The following is a 23,963-nucleotide window of genomic DNA, read 5'->3' on the forward strand; positions in this document are numbered from 1 at the left end:
GTTTCACTTTTGTTCTTTCTTTACTAGTAATAACGTTAATTTGATTCTGCACTTCTAAAAGCAACATTGACTCTAACCTTGCATTGCCCGTAAGGGTGTACAAAGGAAACCGACGAACCGCACCAATTCCAATCCGATAATCCGAGTCAAATCGAGAAAAAAAACCCGACTATGGTTTGGTTTGATTTGGTTTGGTGTTGGAAAAAAAACCCGACCATAATTGGTTTGGTTTGGTTTTAACTAAAGAAAGTCAAACCGAAATCAAACCAACCCGACATTATATATATAGAAGTTTTAGATATATTTAATATATAAATATATTTATTGTGATGTAATTTATAAATATTTCTTAAAAAATTTCATAATTTTATCTTTTAAGGTATTATTTTAATGTTGGAATTAGAACTTTTGACTATTCCAATAAGTTTTATAGTCATTAATATTAGTAAATTAAATAATGCTAACAAAAGCCCAAACCAAAATCAAATCAATACTAATGCTAACAAAAAATATTCAATTCAATAGTCAATACTATGAACGAGAATGTATTGAATATTTGTTTTTTGTTTTGCAATAATTTAGACAAAAATATATAACCTATTTTTATCTTTTCTTTAGCGTTTAGTCATGTAATTAATACTCCCTTATTAGTTTACTTACTTTAGCATAACTTAGCACTTTTAGATTATGTTTATTTTTATTATGGTTTTTTAATTAACAATATTCTTATTACATAATTTTATTGTCTTTATTGTTGAATATTTTAGGATAATGCCATGACACATCTCATATTTTGTATTATTTTCTTGGAAAATACTTTATATAGTTGTATCTTACAAGGATTAAAGAAATATTTGAGTACAAGTTATATATTTTGTTCTACGAAAATTTTACCGGAAAAATAAAAACCGAAAAAACCCGAAAAACCCGAAACCCCGAGAAAAAACGAGATTGAAAACCCCAACTTTTATTGGTTTGGTCTTTAGATTTAATAACCCGACACAATTGGTTTGATTTGGTAATCGTAAAATCCGAACCAACCCGACCTATGTACACCCCTAATTGCCCGTTCACCAAAACGACAAAAAGTTTCAGTAACATAGTATAAACTTATATAATAAAGCCCAACTTAAAAAGTTGGTGAAAAAGAAGAATGAAGAACAAGGGGAGAATTGCTTACTGGAAAATGCCCTCTATTGCAACCATGAGTTTGAGGATTCAATTGTCAATGAAGCGAAGTGGAAACAAACCCACTGCTTCTCCTGGATATTTGAGGGTGTTTACTAGTATAGAAAATGAACAAATAAATAAAAGAGGCAAGAAACCACAAGACAGCTAAAAGCACATCAGATATCCTAATTTATATATGTATAAACTTTCTCAATCACAATCAAGAAGTCACATTTAATATGCAATGTAGCATATTAAATTGGCCCGGTGTATAATGCATATTCTACGTTGGAAAGCCATAGACTAGCCCCCCCCCCCCCCCAACACACACACACACAACCAAACCAACAAAAAATAGTAAACATTAAGAGACAAAATAAAATAGATTCACTTCATTCTTTTACTACCAGTCTACACAGCCATAATTCCATTTAGTTCAGTAATGCAGCACAAAGTGCACGGCTAGAAAGCCAAAGAATGAATACGAACTTGGAAATACTCAAAAAAAAAAATTACTCAGCTCCTGGGAAACAAATCCACTCTCTGAACCAAACGAACTCTCCAAAACCAACTAACAAAAAATGTTCATTATACACGTTTATACTTTCAATATGGGTGAACCAGCAAAAGTTCTGCACCATGAAGTCTGATAAAATAATGTGGTAGACTGTCAAAATTCACAAGGGAAAAAATAAAAAATCAAGCTAATAGCATAATACAAGGAAATACAGCTTATCGCTATGCTAACTCATGCCGCACACAATTTTTATCTAACCACAATACCTACAAACAACAAACTGGCCAAAGATAAAATGAAATAGAATATAAAATGACTTCGTACTAGTACTCCATTACCCCCATTAAAACGCTTTCCAACTATCAGAATCTCTCCTTGGTGCCTGACTCTCCACTGATGTCTTAAATGGATCATTTGACCCAAATGGATCTGCATCATCAAAAGATGGGAAACCATGACTATGATCTGTGTCCCTGGTGCTACTGATGGAATCAAACCTAGTTAGTGAAGCACGAGGAGGAAATTGCCCAAAATTATAGTCGGAGTCTGCGGCGCTGCGAAATGAATCGAACCTAGCAAACGAGTCCCGCTGCTGGAATGAACCATGATCATAGTCAGAGTCTCTGGTGCTGCGCATTGAATCAAATCTTGAAAGAGAGTCACGAGTGCCAAAGGGGCCACTATCCTGCATGTTGAAGGAATCAAATCTGGAGAAACTGTTCGAGTGTTCTTCAAACCCTTCACTAGATCTTCGAGGTGAGTTTGTGGAACTGTACATAGGCGTGCTCGGAACTGAGTCCCCGAAGGCAAATGGACTCTTTTTCTGGAACATATTATCTGCATTTGGGGAGCCGCCTGAATTATAAACTGGTGTGCTAGGAACAGAATCAAAGAAGGGACTTTGCCTCGAGAACATATCAGTCTGAGAGAATCCGGAGTTGTAATTTGGGGTGCTTGGAACAGAATCAAAGAAAGGGCTTTGCTTCGGGAACGTGTTGTCTGAATAACTGAACCCAGCATTGTAACTTGGGGTGCTAGGAACAGAATCAAAGAACGGGCTTTGCTTCGGGAAAGTGTTGTCTAACCCAACATTGTAACTTGGGGTGCTAGGAACAGAATCAAAGAATGGACTTTGCTTCGGGAGCGTGTCGATAGACTGTTTGGACCCCGTTTTAATAGGGCTTAGGCCCCAGTCATCAGCTCCAAAAAGAGAAGCTTCCTTATGATTGTCACGATCCGCATCCTGCATAAAAAAAAAAGTTAAGCAATATGATGTGGAGTTTCAGCTTTAAAATAATGTCAAAGGTATTCTTCGAAATGGTAATTCTGCAAAAGAGTAGAAGGTTGCCTAGACAGTAAATGCAGAAGTTAAAAAGAAAATGCAAAATGCATCCATTTACCTTTGCAACAGAATTGAGGTCCCATGCAGCATCAGTGTCAAAGTTGGTGTCAAATGTACCCCAGCCAGATTCATCAAAACCTTTGTCCGAGAACACAGATTCAGTACCCCAGCGTTCACTGCACTCACAAATTTAAACGAAGAAATTCAGATTTCTAGGAAACTGTACAATAGCTTGTAGAAGGTGAACCCCTACAGTTGTCGTAATTGGAAAACAGAAGAACATGGTATACTGAATCACCCAAAAGAAGAAGAAAACCACCACATTACCTTTGGGCAGCATGGGGTGAACCATCAAAACCAATGTCCTTCCTGTACAGAAAATTCTTAGAATTCTCTACTTGGAGAACATGAGAGATAATAGACCAAATCGCCAAAAGAAGAGAACCACATTACCTTGGGGCAGCATGGGGTGAACCATCAAAATTGACATCCTTCCCATACATAGACTCTTGGAATTCTTTGGACGGGCTCTCAACTGCATTACTTCTTGATGGACTATCAGTTGGACTTCTTGCTGTTTGTTGATGTCCATGCGCAGATTCTGTGTCACTAACTTCTCTAGCTTGTCCATGGTTTGGCACCTTATCTATCTTCGCATCAGTGTCAGCATCAGCAGATGGTTTTCCTGCATCCTCATCTAAAGGAGATGCTTTCTCACGAACCAATGAAGACTTTGGTTTAGGAGGAGCAATGACATTTTTCACATCAAGCGTGAGCTCTTTCACAAAGGTGAATCCTGGAAAGGACAAAGATCCAAAAATAAAGTGAGCAGAATTTAATAAATTTATACAGCCCTCACGTCCAAATGCGACCCAAAGAAGAAATAAAGATGAATTCCGAAAACATACCTTCATCTTCAAACTTATCCCACTCTTCATCCCAATCTGCTGCACCCTCTTGGATGCCCGGTTGCCAACCTTCAGAAATTAGAATTAATATGAGAAAGCATTTGAAAGAAACCACAGCAATGAAAATTATAAACTAGAAACACGTGGAGCTTAGGTAACACAAATTTGACACTTATGACAATGGCCAGTTATACATCACGCACCACCTACTTGGCACTACAAATCACTGACCAATTGAGAACACACATGGATCCTCAAAGAAAAAATCAGCATCATATCATGAACTAAATGGACATGACATAAGCATAAAGAGGGAAGACCTTGCAACTTAAACTGGAGGTTTCTTTACAGAATTACGGGCCAAAAGAGCCGCATCATAAAGGTCAGCAACAAGTTATTTCTAATGTCCCGAAAACTAGCACATTCAAATTGGTTGAAAAAATGAAAGGCTTCAGTTTGAGATTGGCTAGTGACTTTTAAATATCTGTTAAAGGAGAACTACCAGCTAAAGTGTCATGGCAAATACATTTCGCCCACCAGTCCAGCTCATTATATTATTAGCCAAGAAAAGTGAAACTCAAATGGCACTTTTAAGAACAAAAAGATCTCCGCTAGATCCACAATTTCTTCCAGGAAACAGTTCTTTATTATCAAAATTCTTCTCACGAGCAATAACTTAGTCAGTCACAACTCAGCACAAAAAGATAACAAGGGATTGGAGTTATATTTTGAAACAATCTTCTTTATTAGATTTTTTATAGTAAAAATACAGCAACAGATGACAACCCAATGAAAATTTATATCATCAAACAAAGTACACAAAGACTTGTACAATTACCAAATGGAAGCTCAAGCAGTGTAGTTGGTTTAGCTCGTAAACCATAAGTTTTGCATCGTTCATTCAGTGCTTTTACTAGCTCCTCAAGGTTCATCTGGATATGGCTAGCACGATCCTATAAAAGAAAAACTTCTGATTCAGAAAAGTTCTAATATCTCTATCAAATCCATTAGTGAAACAATATACCAACCTGGATACCATCAGTCTTGCCATCTTGATCCATTTTAACAATTTCCTTGTATAGCTCCATTTTTTTCTCCTATAAAAGGTTCAGCAACATAACAACGTTTATTTGCAAGCTCAGCCAATTTCATATGATTTACAAAAAAAAAAATAAGAGAAGAGGAAAGTTAACTTTACACCAATACATTTGACGAAAAAATCCACAAATACCTGAATATCCCGAAAAGTTGCCTCTTCAATTGTCAATTTAGAAGCAACATCTCCTGTCTGCTTGTATTTCTCTTCATACTTTTTAGCCAATAACTCAACCTATCAAATTCTCCATTTTAAGTTAAACAACATATATTTGGAGATCTGTGGTTTCCTATATTCAGATATGTTTTTACCTCTCTTTTGTCAGCAGAAGTTCTTTGAGTGATCTCATTTAGTCTATTGTCACATCGACTTTTGTATAGAATCTGGTAAAAGAAACAAAAGCGGAAGGCAGACCATTTTAGTAATGTAATTTAAAATCATACACTGCTCTTACAAGACACACTACCACTCAAATACTCAACATTCACTGCTTCAAAGAGAACAGACCAAAAGGAGAGTGAAGGACTTTGTAAGGATTTAACCCTCAGCTTAAAGCATTATGAAAGACACATAGATATATAGATCTCTAAATATAATTGATTGAACTTGAGGTGCATAAAGAATCGACACTCACTAGTTCTTGCATCTTTGCATGGTAAAACTGAATCTTTTCTTTAGCGTCCAAAATTTCCTTCTCCAATTCCATGACCTACGACATTATAGCAAAGAGGTAAAGAAAAATTGTATTAATAATTTTTAGCAGTTACAAGCACTTGGAAGTAAGCAAGCATTAACTGACAAAAGAAGAGGCTTCACTAGAATTAAGTTAAATGCAAACATGCAGATCAGCACTTGATCCTCCATAGCATCAAATTAACAACTAAGGATAATTCAGAAACTATCAAATATGCTTTGGACATGGTTCTCTAAACACTGAGAAATAATCAAAAGTTAGTGCTATAACTTTGATGACCATCAACCACGGAAATTATGACAAGCCAGACACAACACTATCCAGACCGTGCATATAATTCACATTCTGAAGCAAAAATGGTAGCATTGTTGTTTAACACATCATACAAACCATTTGTCAATTGGTTCATAAAGAAAAGTATTCATTTGTCTTCCAGAATATCAGATCTGGTGTAGAAATAAAAGAACACAGAATAGACCAGGCAATCATATTAAGTTTCCTGCAGTGAGAACTGCATTCTGTTGCAAGTCTTGCAACTTTGGTTGTGACTAGCAGACACATACTGTTCAAGACCATTGTCAAGTTACCATTCCTTTTCTCAGTGGTTTAGTTGAATACCCAATTCATGAAACTTAAATTTGGATAATCATGGAAAATGATGAAAGTAATGGAAGAACTGATAAAGAGTGAGGACAAAAATAGCAGTTGAAAGAACAATTTAATTTCACCTTCTTTTCTGCATCAGTTGCTTCCTGGAACTTAGAGGTCAATGCATCCTGTTCCTCTTGGCTAAGTTGGTCAACAAGATGCTTCTCCAGTGCAGGAACTTTAGGCTTCTGTTGACTAGGCTGCACAACTTCATTGGGCTGGGAAATGGGAAATGGGCGTGGAGGCTTCCCTGGAGCACCAGAAGCCACCTGTCCTGCACCCCTTGGCCCCTGTGTTTGCTGGGAAGCTGGAAAAAAGGGAATCATGAGACTAACTGAAGAGGTAAGAAACAGGAGGGAAAGCCAAAACTTTCTGCTTCGGTTCAAACTATATTTTCTCTTTCTACCATTTGCTGCATTCAAATAGAAGTGATAAAGCCAAAACTTTCTGCTTCAGTTCAAACTATATTTTCAGCATAGCTAGCTTTATGGTTTGTTTGTCTATGTGCTACGGTACAGCAACAGCAACTGCAGCTACATAAATGCATATGTACACACACATAGACATTTGTACATCAATCAGTAGAAAAGACAATGAAATATAACAGAAATTAGAAGTTCTATAATATTTCTACTTGTTCAATGGAATATACAACCTTAGTCCCAATTAGTTGTGCAAAAGGGAGAAGAAAAAGAGGGACAACACTCTTCTTATTACAAATAAAAAGTTGAGATCTTGGTATTATGAAACAATCAGTTAAGAATATACTAGTAAATGATACTCTTAATGATTCTGTTAACTTTTCAAGAATAACATATACTCCCTCCGCCAATGTGAGACATTTTCTTTTCTAGTCTGTCCCAAATATAGTGTCACCTTTATTTAGAAACAAGTTAATTTTAAATTTCTCATTTTACCCTTAGAGAGATGATTTATAGCCACACAAACGTGTATGGCTTATTTTAGACAAGTTTCAAAAATCTTTCTTTCTTAAGTATCATGCCAAGTCAATGCCACATAAATTGGGACGAAGGGAGTACTAATTATTAAGAATATTTTGTGATATATTATAGTCATTCTGAATATTCTACACATAATATTCTTGATGATGCTCTCCTGACTTTAGATGAGAGAGAACCATTTTAACCTACAGAGAGCTAAAACGTAAAATCTTTGAATGAGGTGTAATTGAATCTACAAAAACAATCTGGAATGTAAAACAGAATCGTAGTTAGCTGAAAAGATGCCCCATCAGGTTCCAAACAATTTTAGTAATAGCACTTACTTTTCAAGAAAGACCAAAAGGAACAAGGACTAACTTAATTTGATAAGAGGAAGTTTACAAGGGAGTATTGCCCAGACAAATTTAAACCAAAATTATAATATAACCAACTGTAGTATGGATGTTTTTATATGTTCTCATCCATAATGATTATAAAAAACATAACTACATCATTTTGGATGATGTGGTCCATTTAAGACTCCAGAAAGAAGCTTATTGATAAGGGACCCGAGAAAGAGAGGTTGGAGCTAAAATGGTTAACTAGCTAAGAAATGCTCAATATGAATATAAAAATAAAATATTGCTTCAACTAGCCGACCTCATCATGTAGTTCTATACGAATGTTATAGCAACCCAGATTCTGATCATGAGGACGAGAACTTCCACATAAGTACACTGGCCAATATATGGAGATATTTTTTGACATGCTCTCGAGTAAATGTTAGCTTCAAAAATAGTTTCTCCAAAACCAAATAATACTATTACCGACCAAAATACAGCTACTCGTATTTTGTAATTAGAGTTTTCGTAAATCATGAATTGGGCACATTCCGTATACAAAGTTATCACCAGATGAACTGCTTATAATGCTTTATGCGGAGAAGCATCCAACTCAAAACCCTAAAGTCATGGCTGATTGGCACAAGACCTCTATAAACCACTTCGGTTGCCCGTATATAAGATGTGGGATATTAAACACAGCTCAGCACCCTCGGCACTTGTAACTTGATTTTTGGGCTTCACACTATGACTTGAACGCAGACCTTTTTATAAGGACTTTAATGCAGACTAACGAGTATGAGAACGGGCCAAAACTACCTTTATAGTTTGCTAAATGGTTTATAAACACCCTCCGTCCATCTACCCGTCCAAAAAAACACACGACGTTAATTCTAGTAACAAACATACCCCGCGACTAACGGCAGAATTGATGGGTCTTTCATTTAATGACGTGACGATTTTTAACTGGGTCACGTGGCATTATTGACCAAGAATCAAATATGGGTCTTATTTTTACCCATTTACCTGGTCCGACCCTATTTATTTGACCCGCTTAATTATTTTCTTTACTCTTTTTTTCTCTCTTTTTCCTTATCACCCAGCAGGCCAGCACACTCACTCTCACCCACTCTCATCTCACAAAGAATTTTTAACGTTTCTTTGCTGAAACAAATCTTTCTTTGTGTGTGAAAATATGGCTTTGGCTTTCACTTCTTCATCTGCAATTCATGGCTCTTTGTCCTCTTCTTCTTCTTCTTATGAAGATCCCAAAGGTAACCATTTACTTCTTTTTTTTACCTTTTATAGATTCAATCTTTATCCTAGAATGTGATAATTTCAAGCTTTTTAGCACCTGGGTTTCAATTTTCTTGTGTGCTTGTATCAGTTTTATGTAGTTGTTTTTTCTCTGTTATTTCGTGACTCTTTTATCTTCTTATGAACAATCCAAAGGTTCCCATTACTTGTCTCTTTCAAAGTTTCAATATTTCTCCTATATTTGATTGATAGATTTGGACAATTTTAGCATCTGAGCTCAATTTTTTTGTTTCAGATTTTTGGTTTGTTTTGATCCTTGTCTTCTTACTTAACAACCCAAATGTATCTGTTGATTTTCCATTTAAGAGTTTCAATACTTATCCTGAGTTTGATTGGAGAAATTTCAGAATCTGGTTTGAATTTCGGGTTATTTGATTTTGGGTTTTATCTATTCTTTAATTAATTTGTTATTGTGTGTATGCGGTGTCCCAATTGGAGAAGAAGAAAAGGGGAGGTAAGATGAGTGGGAATGAGTGTGATAGATACCACCTATTTTTGTAAATGGGTCGGATAAGGTAAATGGGTTGAAATAATATCCATTTCTTGTTCCAGTCAAAGATTGCCACGTGGCCCAGTTAAAAATCGTCACGTCATTAAATGAAAGACCTACCAATTCTGCCGTTAGTCGCGGGGGTATTTTTGTTAATAGAATTAACGTCGTTTGTTTTTTGGACGGAGGGTATTTATAAACCATTTAGCAAACGAAGGGATAGTTTAGGCCCTTTTCCGGTATGAGAAGGGGTCTAACCAAAGGTTTGACTATGATATCATGTGAAATAAACTAAATATCCGGTCCAAAACCTAAGGCTATGGATGGAGTTACTCAAGACCTTTATAAACCCCTTTAGATGCATGTATATACTGCATGTGGGATATTATATACTTAAATATAATTCAAAACAAAGCATCAGCTGCTCTATTTGCTACTAAATATGTTACCCACACATATATGTACACAACCGGTCATGAGTCATGCATAATCTATCTATATATACTATGTTAAAAGTGGGAAGCCCAAAACAAAAAGTTGAATTACTAAAATACCCTTAATAATATATATTTATATTTAATAATAATAGTTAAAGAAATACCAGGAAAATATTAATGCATATCGTGTCTTTTCTAAATAGTTGTGTTCTTTCATTAGTAACTAATTTTAAACAAATTATTTGGCCGTTACAAAAGAACTACTATAAAAAATTTAATGCCTTGATTTGAAGGGTTGTGTTCCTTTAGATTACCAAAATAACTTTTAAAAACTAAAGTCTTATATATTTAAAGGCTCCCATTTGAAGTAAATAAAATATACTATGAGAAAATCGTATCGTATCGTACCGTACCGTACCGTACCGTACCGTATCGTATCGTATCGTATCGTATCGTATCGTATCGTATCGTACTGTATCGTTTGATGAATACAATGTTTGGATGGATTGTGTCGTTTTGCCGTCGTTTCATGGTATCATGCACCAGTAATATGATGAATAAACTTGCAATATTATAAAGAAAAATTATGAGATGGTATATAAAAAGGTAGGGTAAATGATAAAATAAAATTATTTAATAATAATGAAGGGTGAGATTGAGAGAAAAACACAAGGAAACGATGCGACCACACCAAATCGGTCGTTACATAAAGTGGCACATTTCATCGTTACGTAACGACAGATTTAACGATACGATACAATAAAATGTAAGTAACAATCAAAACAAACATTGTATTTAAAGTAACAATACGATACGATACAACTGGTAACAACCATCCAAACAAGCTGTTAGGCAAACTTATCCAACGTAAACTAATTTCAACATTAGGTAATAGTACTTCTTCTTAGTGATTTGAATATATGTCATGTGTAACGTCTTACTGATTTCAACAATAGGCAATAGTATTTCTTCTTAAACACATTCTGTGAAATTTTCCTTCTACTAATTTTGAAGAATATTTTCATTCTTCTTTCTGAAATCCCATATTCCGATTCTAAGATTCATTTTTTCTTTGGGGTTGGTGTTTTTGTGATAGAAAAAAATTAAATTGTGCAACTTTAATTTCTTTAGTAGGCATGTAGCCTGGGTGTCAAATTTTCATTAAACCATTTGCATAGAGTGGAAAATTACTATCCTCGAGAAATTTTCTTGAAATGCATCACCTACATTCTTATAATATTTTTCATTAAAATTCTCTTGCACAATTTTACTATTTTAGATCGTTTTTTTTTTATTTTCTACGACATGTTTAGCGACAGTATTTATGCAAGTGGTGGTGGGAACGTAGATGTCGCTTAATAGCAACATATTGATTATATTCTGCCACTGAGTCACTACTATTTTGGTTAGAAAGAGGCAGTGCAGTTCAAGGAAGAACCATTCGATCTATATTTATCTTCTTGAGGTAAGATACATTTATCGACTTGATAAATAACTTTAAAGGTCTATTGAAGAGTTAGGAAAGTATTTGTTCCATTTTGAGGGGAGAATCCGGTAGTTTTGATTTTAAATTGACAATATTTTAGTCGTTCGGGGGGAAAAAATTTAGTCTTTTTTTTTTTTGATAAGGTAAATTGTATTAATCAAAAGGGAGAGAACTCCCCTATACAAGAAGTATACCAAAAAGTAGAGAATTTACATCAGAACTTGATTCTATACAAATAGGGGCTATATGAGTGCAACAAAAAGCGATCAAAGATAAAAGACTATTCTTAAGATGTGAAAAAAGAGACTCAATCCCCTCAAAAGCTCTCATATTTCTCTCCCTCCAAACTATCCACATGAGAGCTAACGGGGCGAACTTCCACGCCTTTTGCTTTCTTCTTCTACAGAAACCGGCCCAGCTATATAGCATTTCCTTTACAGTGCTTGGCATCACCCACTGAATACCAAAAAGGTTCAGGCTCGCCCTCCACAAAACCGAGGACACAGGGCAATGCAACAAAAGATGATCAACTTCTTTACACATATAGCACCAACTAACAGGTGTAATTCCCCTCTTTCGCAGATTCTCAGCAGTCAAAATCACTCCCCTCGCCGCTAGCCATGCAAAAAAGCACACCTTCGTAGGCGCCTTAGGAATCCAGATCGAGGAGTATGGAAAAGAGGCCTCCTCTCTTACCAACATACTCTGGTAAAAGGACTTTACGGTGAACAAACCATCGCCACGCAAACCCCATCTCCAAGAATCACAAGATGGCTGAGGCCTGTCTTGCCCATATAGCAATGTCAATAAATTTTGGAGCTTCGCAATCTCCCAATCTTGCATGTTCCTTCTAAATGAGAGGTCTCATACTACCCCCCCCCCCCATGCTCCTTATGAATCTGTTGGACCATCAATTCCTTCTGGTTTGAAACTCTGAAGACGTGGGGGAAGGAGACCCTCAGAGTATCCTCTCTACACCACGTATGATTCCAAAAGCTAATTCTCCTTCCATCTCCTACCCTGTAAGAGATGTTGTCACTAAAGGATTCCCAATTTTTCATGATACTCCTCCACATGCCACACCAGAAAGGTGTTGTGATTGCCTTGGTCCTCCAACCCCCTCCCGTGGAATCGTACTTTTCTACCCCGAATCTCCACGGCCATTTCCCCCCCCCCCAAAGCTCTGTTGAATACCCTAAGATCTTTTACTCCAAATCCACCCCACTTCTTTGGGGAAGTGACTATCTGCCAATTCACTAGATGATACTTTCTAGTTCCATCCGCTGCATCCCATAGAAAATTCCTTTGAAGTCGCACCAGTTTTTCTGTGACGCTCACAGGAGCTTGCAACAGGGACAAGTAATAGGTGGGCATACTCGATAAAGTGCTTTTAATGAGCACTTCCTTTCCGCCTTTTGACAAGTACCGTTTCTGTCAGCCTGCTAATCTTTTTTCAACCCTTTCGATCACTGGATTCCAAACCGTAGTATCCTTATGCGAAGCGCCCAATGGGAGACGTGAGTAGTGCGAAGGGAGCCCACCTTACATCTGAGAACATAAGACAAAGCATCAATGTTAGCAACCTCACCCACTGGGAAAATCTCACACTTGCCGAGGTTGATTTTGAGACCTGATACTATCTTAAACCACTGCAGGACCTGCTTCAGGTAGGTCAACTGATCCATATCGGCATCACAGAAAATCAGGGTGTCATCCGCAAAAAGCAAATGAGAGGCTTTTCGGGCACTAGGCACCCCGATCGGAGCTGAGAATCCTCTCAAGAAGCCTCCGCCCGCCGCTCAATCCATCATTTTACTCGAAGCATCCATCACTAGAATGAATAGCATTGGGGATAGGGGGTCTCCTTGCATGAGACCCCTGGAGCTGCCAAAGAAACCACACGGGCTACCATTAACCAGGGCAGAGAATCTGACCGAGGAAATACAGAACTTGATCCATCCCCTCCATCTTGCCCCAAACCCCATCCGCATCATAATGAAATCCAGGAACTCCCAATTGACATGGTCGAAAGCCTTCTCAAAGGTCCAACTTGCATAGTAAGTCGGGATCTCTATTTTTCCTTCTGGAGTCTACAAGTTCATTTGCCACCAAAGCAGCATCCAGGATTTGCCTACCTTCCACAAAAGAGGACGAAACAGACACGTCAAGAACCTTCTTGACTCTATTGGAAAGCACTTTAGAAATAATCTTGTAAATGCTCCCCACGAGACTAATAGGTATGTAGTCACTGATACAAGATGCACCTTCTTTCTTAGGCACAATAGTAATAAAAGAAGCATTGATACTTCTCCCGAAAACACCATTCACATGGAAGTATTCAATGGCTTCCATCAACTCCCCCTTGATGGTGTCCCAACAAAGCTGGAAGAAGGCCAAAGAGAAACCATCAGGGTCGGGGGCCTTATCACCAACACAATTCGACACAACCTCGTGCACCTCCTCCTCCTCGAAAGCCCTTCATTGTCTCCCTCCCCTATGTGGTTGAACTCTATTCCTCCCAAAGTCGACATCCAACCAACTTCCTCTTTGTATAACTTCTCATAAAACCCCACTATCGCCCCTTTTACCTCCTCCTCTCCCTCAATCCTCACCCCATCCACAACTAAGGACTCTATGAAGTTTCTCCTTCGATTTGCAACCGCCACCCTGTGGAGAAATTTGGTATTCGAATCTCCTTCCTTTAACCATAGCGCCCTCGATTTTTGCCGCCAACTAGTCTCCTGAGCTATTGCTAACTCGACTATTTCCCTCTTAACCTCCCCTAATCTCTCTTTCTCATATTCATCTAACTCCCTCACCCCTTCCCCTCTCTCTAGATCCCTCAATTCATGCATAAGCTCCCTCATTTTAACCTCTACCCTCCCAAAAACCTCCTTATTCCACCTAATAATATCTCCCTTGAGCAATTTAAGTTTCTTCGAAAGACGGAATGAAGGTGTCCCTAATACCCCGTAGCTTGCCCACCATTCTTTCACCTTGTCACCAAATCCTGGCACCTTCAACCACATGTTCTCGAATCGGAAGGGAGCACGCACCCCCTCCCTCTACATCCATCTAGCAAGATAGGCAAATGATCCGAAGTCAGCCTAGGTAAAGGAATCTGCAGCACATTCGGCACCAGCTCATCCCAGGAGGGCGATATCAGAAATCTATCAAGTCTAGACCTTGAGTTGGAATCCTCCGCCCTGGCCCAAGTAAACCTTTCCCCTGACAGAGGAAGATCAATGAGAAAGTGATCATTGATGAAGTCAGAAAACTCCTCCATGGCCCTTGAAATCATACTACACCCTACTCTCTCCTCCGGGAATCTAATAGTGTTAAAGTCTCCCCCAGAACCCAGGAATGTCTCATTCCCCCATCATATTGGCCAGTTCCTCCAAGAAAAACACCTTGGACCCTTCTCCTACCGGTCCGTACACTCCCCTAAATCCCCACTCCACCCCACTCACTCTATCTTTGACAAGAGCTGCTAAAGAAAAAACTCCCTTCTTAATCTCCTTTACCTCCAAGCTTCTATCATCCCACATTAGAAGAATGCCCCCGGCACTTCCCACTGCTAGAACCCAGTCATATTTTACCCAACTACCTCCCCAAACACTCCTCACAATCACATCCAACAAAACTTCCATTTTTGACTCCTGAAAGCAAACTAGGTTAGCACCCCACTCTCTAACTCCCACTTTAATGATGACCCTTTTGTTTGGGTCATTCATCCCCCTCACATTCCATGAAAGTATCTTAACTTCCATAAGAAACATTATCCCCCTTCTCCCCACCCCCTCTAACCAAGCTCCCTTTCTCCCTGTCACACACCCGGCCCCTTCTCTGGTACACCACTACATCCCCTAAATATTTTGCTTAACACCTTAACCCAACTCCCTCCCTGCACCATCATAACAAGATTGTTGCTCAATCTCCCTCAACAGTTCTAACACCCTATCTTCCTTACCTCCAAAAGAAACACCTAGAAACTTCCCAAAGTTTAATAGTTTATCCTCCATCCAGAAAGACATATCCCCTCCTCCAATCCGTGACGAGATTGGACATGCATCTTCTATATGTACCATTTCCTTGCCCCTACCGGAGGAATACAAGACCATAGCATTGCTAACAATAGGAACTTTAGGTGCCGAAAGGATCTTACCATTTCCTTGAGGGGTATCAATCTCTGAAATTAGCACCCCGCTGCTACAAGAATGACCAGGAACACCAGTAGGGTAGCAGGAAGGAGGAGAGTATGGAGCCCTTGGCGACATCTTAACTGGAAATACTGGTCCGACACTAACATCAGATGGGGCATGCTCAACGATCTTCCCAGAAGAAGAAGCTTGAAGTGTAGCCTCAACACAACTAAGCCCAGGAGCATATGAGGGGGCGATGGAGCTGGGTCCATTAGAGGCAGGAGGTCGTGGAGTAACAACACCATCTATAGCCGATGCCGCCCCTGAAGCAGCGGCCATCGAAGAAAGGCGAAGGTCACTAGAGCTCAGTGCAGAAATGCCACTGTGTGTAGCACCATTGGCAGAAGAAGGAAGAATGACTGTTCCCATATGCTTAGGAGCCTTAACAGACGCAGCTTGAAATAATCTGGGCCCCTTAGGATCAATTCTAATAGAATTGGGAAAAGTTGTTGGGCCCATGTGAGGAGGCCCAGGCCTATACTTGCTGAAAACTTGCCTGGCCCTAGGATAATTAGAAGATGACCTGCCCATTCTACCTTTCCAGTCCGCATCACTAACCCATTCACGTCTTTCCCTCCTGTTGAAATTTTGTCTTCTTCTCCCAAATTCAAATCTCTCGTCTCTTCTCGATCTAACATCTGATTCCGGCTTAGACTACTGATCCGGTGAGCCCTCCCCTCCTCTCAAAGATTGATTTGACCTGTAATTCATTTCTTACCGTTTCTTTAGCCGAGGGTCTATCGGAAATAGCCTCTATGCCTTTATAGGATAGGGGTAAGGCTGCGTACACACTACCCTCCCCAGACCTCATGTATGGGTTAAACTGGCTTTGTTGTTGTTGTTGTTTGAACTGTAATTCATTTCTTGACAATTTTTATGCATAATTTTATGAGTTCTATTTATATTTTTTTGGTTATTGTATGACACTGAAAACTTCATACTATAAACTAAGGTTCTTTCTTATTTTTTTCCAAGGCTGGAGGAATGACAGGGAGTAATATTTTGCTCATAGCTGTCAAAATTCAAAAAGCAAAGAAAAGAAAGGAAGCTTGAGAAAAAAGAAACAAATGCGAAGTGAAGGAAATAAATGCGAAGTGAAGGAAAATTTGGACTTATACCGATTGTGTCATCATTGAGTTAGTTCCCTATTTTTCGCATTTAGCCTTTTCTTTCATAAACAATAATACTCCTAATAGTTTGACGATACATATATTAAAGTTTTGAAAGTATCTTTTAATAATTGGAAGAAAAAATAATGTAAACCAACAAAAAAGAAATTCATTTTACGATTGTTAACTTCAGATATTGATTACTTATTCATTTTAAATGATTCTGTTTGGACAATATTTGGTTGAAGTTTGAAAAGTTAGTAATTTGAGTAAAATTTGAAGTTGAAATTGTGTTTGACATGAATTTCACTTAGAGAAGAAGTTAGAACTTTTGTAAGTGAAACATTACTTCCTTTGAGATAAACAGAACTTTTTGGTTCAATTTTTTTATTTAAAATTAAAATTAAATAATCGATAAAATTGTAAAATAAACATTGAATTGCAATTAATGTGTGTCCAAATGCCCTTATAACTCACAGAATTTTTTTATTAAGAATGCATATGATAAAAATTCAGTATTTTGCAAATACAAATTTTACAACAATGATACGAGATAAATGTGCAACGCATGTTCAGAGAGACTAGTAAATATTATAAATGGGAGGAAACAAATTTACCTGGTGTGTGTCTCCAAGCAACAGCACCATGTGATGGGGTAGGCTGACCAGAAGCAGGCAATAATGACTCGTCAAAAATAAGATTGGTCGGAAGGACTGAAGGAAGAGGGCGACCTTCCCTGTGTCTCTCCATCAGGTATAGAGCAATGCAGAATTCCCTTAAAGACAACATGCTGTCATTGTCTTGATCAGATAAATCCCACACCTGTTTCAGCACCTCTGACAAACAAAAGCATACCATATTATTGTCTCAAAGGACCAAAAGACCAACAGCTTGGCGACAGAAAGAAAATTCTACATGAGATCTCAGGAGCAAGAAAGATGCAATGCCACAGACCCACAGGCCATAATACACAGCACCAACAATGTCTTGAAGGACAAATAACAAAGCTCGCATGACTTCATGGCAAATAAAATGCATGTAAGAAAATTGTTGCCTGATGAATGTATGAAGTGCATAACCCCGACTAAACATAACACAATGCGCTCTACCAGAACTATTAAGAGGTAAAGAGTCCCCACATATTCCAAATTTAAGCAAAGCTACTAGATGTTTGAATAAAAACTAAGGTCTCCAGAAGCCTAAGAATCTAAGAGGCAAAGCCCTTATAAGCAAGAAAAAATTAGGGCCGGCAAGAAGTGTGCTTGGTGATCAAATCCATCTTCTTACTCAACTAGTCTGCTGCAATATTACCTTACCAAGAATTTCATAACTTATGTTGTTAAGAGTGTTACGGTAATAAGAGGTAGCTGTAGTAAATTTCAGACTACTAAAGAATCTGAATATTAGACATGATATAAAGGTTTTTTAAGTTCCTTAAATGTCAAGTCAAACACCCTCAAGCCCCCATATCATCCTATGATAAAAGAAAATCCCAATTTCTTTTGCTGTTGCGAGTTCAGCATTGTGTGTTACATCAAGTTGTCTGTAATATAAACCACTGATAATCATCAACAACTCGAAATTTTCAATGCTCCGACACAGCCCACTTCATTCACAAAGCACAACACTGTTTTTGTCTATCTCTAGAAGAAATTTTATACAAGTCAACAATTCAAAAATATCAGCAACTTAAATTATTCAACAGTTCAACTTTAGAAAATGCTGATGGAGTATATACATGAACAACCATCAACTTAAATTTTTAACACTCCAACACAATCTACTTCATTGACAAAGCACAACATTGTTTTCTTCTATCCCAAGAAAAGAAATATATAAGACAAAAACTGACAAGTATCAGCAGCTCAAATATTTGAATGGTTACACAACTAAGATGGAGTGTGTACACAACCCACTTCATAGACAAAGTACAACATCATTCTGGTTTATCTCTAGAAGTAGACTAATAAGCCAAACTACAACACAACATAAAATTGGACGGTAGGAGCAGTATATAGCTAACTATTGATGTTGAACTTCATCAACAGAGCAAAAGAAAACTCCTAAAACTAACTAATATTGGCAGAATATTTTTTTGCAACCCTTTAAATGCAAGAACTTGCCAGGTGAAGTAACAATCATATCATAATTACAAAAGTGAACTACTTTCTGTCTTATAGCCATAAAAACTTATTGGCTTCTAAATTGGGTGATTACTGTCCAGATTTAGTGATACCCAATTGCACTATTTGCTTAATATGGTGTATCAATTAGAAGTACCTCAAATACCCAATTTCAGAGGGAGAAATCACGATTAACTAGATAATGTATATGGTTTAAGCTCTTCAAAATAAGGAATTAGAGTTCATAAGAAGTAACCAATTTTATTAAAACCTGTAAATGTACACCAAAGTATATGATATCAATCTTTTGCCTGCTTCATTTGACATTTGCACAGTTTTTAATTGGAATCTAACAAACCCACTGAGATCTCAAGTGTCTAGCTAATTAAAATTTAAGTAAAAATAAGTGTATCAAGCTACACTTACATAGACAATGTCTATTTCTAGTTAATAAACTAAGAGCTCCAAGGCTACCCAACTGTCTCCTACTTCAACCTCAACTTTTAGAGCTGTACGAAGAGACTAAACATGAAGCTATGGAATGGTGGAATAACACAGCTGCCAGAGTGGAAGGGAAAATAGCATGTTCTAGAAGATTAAGGGGCTTTAAGGGCTTGCGCTTCCCAAAAAGAAGAAACAAACAGAACAGAACTCATAGAGCAACTTTCTAAAAATTACAAGCTACCAGAGATCATTCCATGTCCCAGAGCCCCAATCATCAAAATCTAAGGCTTCTAACTGCAAGAACAGCAACAATTATTTGATGTGCCAAGTCATTTAATGACAAAAGGATATATAACACATTCAGTTGGTGGTTAGGCAACGAGAAATAGAAATTTGACATACCAAATATAATATCTATGATTTATCTCAGAATGAAAACAACCAAAAGGAACATGGTATTTCATAACTAGATCAAGGCAGTATTGCAGTAAACAAGTCACACCTCGAGGCAACTTCCAACTCAGAAACAGGTTCCTTGCCTCCTGGCCAGTAATTTTTCCATCCCTGTCCGTGTCCACAGCCATAAATACTTTGCTGTACTTCTGATAATCAGACCGAGTCATTCTTGGCCAAGGAAGCTGAGACTGACCAGACAGAGAATTTCCAGCTGCATTAGGATTTGCAGCAGAGCTTGGCACTAAGACCTGTTGGTTTGGTCTCCCGGTCAACTGAGCTTGCTGATGCTGGTTTACTGGTTGCTGTGGAAGTGCAACTCGTGAATCGACTGAGTGGGCCTTTACTGGATGTTGGACCCCTGCAGATGCATTGATGATGGATGGTGAGACTGGTAAGCTGCTAGCAGAAGATATACTTGGTGCAGAGTTTTGTTTTGGTTGAACTGATGCAACTGAAAAGGCATCTCCAAAAGGCGAGTCAGATGCAAATCCATTTCCTGAGACTGGAACAGCTTTAGAATCCTTTGCATCTGGCTGGTTACCACGCAGAGTTGCATCATTTAATTTAGATGAACCTGGTAGTGCCGAATAAGTGGTCTTTTGTTGGTTCTGCTGTGGAGAAGTATGATCAAATCCATCTTGACTTCTAGAACTGATACCTACATTAGGAGCTTGGGAAGTAACAGCTGCTTGGGAGCCACCATTACCAGCAAGCCAACCAGAGGAATTGGCAGGACTAAAACCTGCCATGGTACCTGCACCTGGCATTCCTTGACCAGAAACACCTGGTTGAGGCTGAAAAGTGGAGCTCGGAATGGGTGGTCGAGGAGGCCTCACGTACTGGCTTTGCTGAGCTGGAAAGCCCTGTTGACCCCTAACGCCAATACTTGGTGCTGTTATTGGAGCAGCGCCACTAACTGGAGGCACTGCAGCACCACTGACAGGAGGGACTGCAGAACCAACATTATTAGCTGGACGAGGACCTGGTATGGCTGCAAGGTTTATCTGGGGCGGAGGAATTTTAGCTGAAGCTGGGGTAAATAGTGCAGCTTTCACTATTTCAGGGGTCAACTCTCGTTTTTGTGCCACTGTAACAAGCTTAAGATAGTTGAAAAATTCTTGGCGGCTAAGAAAACCAGTATGACTTTGATCAACATATGTCCATATCTGCATAAAAGCGAAAGAGAACATGAAATATAATGAGAAACACTAGGAAGATGATAGATCCAGACATTTTACAAGAGCTAGTGAGAAGACACGAGTTAATTGATAGATCCAGACATCCAACAGGAGTTGCACACAGACTATTTACGAACTAAAAGCTTCTTCCATATCTCGATTATCTTGAAATCTGTTTTTAGAGCTGTCTTCTGGCAAGCATCATAATTGTTGTTGCACTACTTAATCAAATATCAACAACAGTAATGTCTGAGCCTTACCACTCTCACAGCCTGAACCACAAAGCCTATCTGCAAGTTCTTTACATATTTTAATAAAGCTGCAACTTCTTTTACATTCTCCAGTGGCTCTAACACATTTTAGTGGTAATTATAGTTTTATATTTCAACTCTACAACAGACTATCTTCTTTCTAAGTTACCAGACAGCTATTCACCTTGTTGTATTACAAGACATAAAGTGGAGGTTTCTAAAATTATAATCCGCAGAGCCATTTCACTAATACTCGTTAAATAAACTTTTCAGGTATCTCATATCTGCTACTCATTTTAAGATTGTTTATGTTAAGTTCCTAAATATTCATCTAACGCAACAATTGCAAGTTTCTCCTCCCTTTTTTTTTGGCTGAACCTAACCACGTCTTTCCACCCCTTTTCTGCTGCATTGCAACGAGTTTGCAAGCTCAACTGACTGAAATGCTTCGAGCCCACTCCACAGCAGCTAGCACATCGAACAGGTAATCAAAGACAATAAATGAAGTGACAGAAGAAGAGGTAGAAAGGCATGTCATTGCAATGGCAAGTGATGCATAACAACATCCATATGCAGGCATATTAGGCATGTGAAGAACATGTCTCATCACATGAGTGAAATATTGTGCTTTGATAAAGAACATCGCCATGAATGAAGGTAGGAACTAAGTATGCAATTTCTAGAACTACTGTGTCGGAGGAAGAAATGGTGCGCAAAAAGATAAGCGTACATTGAAGCTAATAGAGGTTGAATCCTTCACTTGTTAATTGAAAAAACAGCAGAAAAAACAGCCTCCAGCTGATATCGACTGTGACAAACACTCTGAATCTTCCTTCTTAGCCATATAGTTAAATTCCTAACCCAATCAATACTTAACAAGGAATTCTAAAAACTAATGCGGATTTGGATTAACAATCTTTTTTCTTTAATTTAATAATCGTGCCCCAAACCAGCTAGCTTGCATCTCGATTAATAATGCTCCCACTGAATGTTGTAGCCGGATGCGAACCAAACATGGTTTAACAAGTAATAGTAGCAACTGGACTTACAACAATTCAAATCACAGAAAAACGACTCATATGATAGAACCAGCTAGCAGAATTGTGATAAATTAGTAATCCATCAAAAAATAGGATCAATTTCCTTTCTTGTCCTCAGAAGTAGTGGATATACAAAATAAGAGGGGAGTAGAGAAATGGAGGGAACCTGAGCAAGAAGCGGTTTGGGCAAATTGGAGGCTTGAAAAAAGGCAACAGCCTCAGCGCCACTGATCCGACCATCCTGATCCAAATCTGCTCTCCGAAAATAAGCCTCGAATTGATCCATATTCGGACTTTGATCCAAATTGATTCAATCGGTTTTACCAAATTTGAATTAGATCGGTGAGTAAGCGAGTCGTTACGGAATCATTTGGAATTGTGATAGTGAATTAGGGCAGAGAATTTGAGAGGTTTAAGGAGATCCAACGTGATTCGCCGCCGGAAAGAGCGGGGGGCGGGGGTAGTGGGCAGTGGTGGGATCGATAGGCGGAGGATTGAGGATGATATGGTAGTGACAATTCGAGAAAGGTGATGTCACAAGTTTTGATGGGTTTTGTGCTTCATACAGCACACAGCACATAGTAACATTTTATTTTTTTTCCCCGACACATAGTAGCCTTTACCGCGGCAATCTCTCTTTGTTAATGTGATTCATAACTCGCAATTGAAATGCTATTTATATCATTATATGTTGCATTAGCAATTGCGACTTATAAACTGAACAATGTATAAGTCGCATGGCGAACGCGTTTTATAAGTTGCAATTAGCAACAAATTGAAGTCAAAATTATTGAATGTGATTTATATTGCTCGCGAATTCCTTTGTGATTTTCTCTTCTCTCTTTTCATCGGTTTCATCAAATTTGCTTTGGTGCACTCGGTCGATTTCTCCGAATATAAAGAGGGTTCTTGTAATTTTTGTCTGAATATCATGAGATGTTAGACATTAAAAACTCAATATATGTTTCGATATTGGTTAATTCAATATATGTTTCGATATTGGTTAATTCAATATATCACAATCGTAATCCACTTCATCAAATATTCATGTAGGATTGATTGTCCGTCGCAGACAAAAAAATCCATAGTATAACGACATGAATATATATAGACTCAAAGTATAATGAGAGATATATTTAAATATTTTCTGATAGTACAGTGATATATTTGACCATTTCCCGTCTCATATAAGAATATCAAAATTTTAACGGTGAATGGTCCACAATGCACCAAAGAGAAATTTCCATTTAATTGCCTAGAGATTTGAACACAGCGATATATTTATTTAATATGAACAATATCCCTTAATATTGGTTTGCCTTTGCGTTGATAAACATTCAAGTGATAGTACCTCAATGTGAAGCTAGAGCATGTTGCATGCCTAAAATAAATATATAATTAATATTTATATTATATTAAAAGCACGAAGGTCATTAGCGAAATGTCGTTCGCCTTTTATACCCTTTAAAATATACAATTCACATGGGACAATATAGTAATTTAAGTTATTCATTAATACTTAAAAATATTCATTTACTTAATTTTGTATTATTTTGGTATATTTTGCTAGAATTAATTGTTAGTAAATTTTGCCTTAATTATTTGGTATAACTTTTCTTCACGTTTCTCACAAAAGGAAAGTTAATAAATCAATTTTTCTTCAAGTTTCTTAAACAAGGAAAGTTAATAAATAAATAAAAAATCTTAACTTTCGCTACTTGGTTTTTTTTTTTGAAAAAAAAAACGGAAAGATACACTTGGTTCACTTTCATT

The 23,963-nt window shown here is 37.8% G+C and overlaps 1 protein-coding gene across 1 annotated transcript; it reads right to left on the minus strand.

The window, feature by feature from the left end:
* Nucleotides 1-1,714: 1,714 nt before the first annotated feature.
* Nucleotides 1,715-22,827, minus strand: LOC104214921 (actin cytoskeleton-regulatory complex protein PAN1-like). Its single transcript, XM_009764644.2, has 14 exons — nucleotides 22,357-22,827; nucleotides 19,768-20,887; nucleotides 17,316-17,534; nucleotides 6,456-6,682; nucleotides 5,668-5,742; nucleotides 5,345-5,416; nucleotides 5,169-5,267; nucleotides 4,966-5,034; nucleotides 4,776-4,890; nucleotides 3,938-4,006; nucleotides 3,483-3,825; nucleotides 3,357-3,398; nucleotides 3,088-3,205; nucleotides 1,715-2,930 (listed from the first exon to the last, which is right to left on the minus strand). Exons 1-14 carry the CDS (start codon nucleotides 22,474-22,476, stop codon nucleotides 2,031-2,033), a joined length of 3,588 nt encoding a protein of 1,195 aa, XP_009762946.1. The 5' UTR covers nucleotides 22,477-22,827; the 3' UTR covers nucleotides 1,715-2,030.
* Nucleotides 22,828-23,963: the final 1,136 nt, after the last annotated feature.

The sequence above is a fragment of the Nicotiana sylvestris genome, chromosome 2 (assembly GCF_000393655.2).
Source record: "Nicotiana sylvestris chromosome 2, ASM39365v2, whole genome shotgun sequence".
Lineage (NCBI taxonomy): Eukaryota > Viridiplantae > Streptophyta > Magnoliopsida > Solanales > Solanaceae > Nicotiana > Nicotiana sylvestris.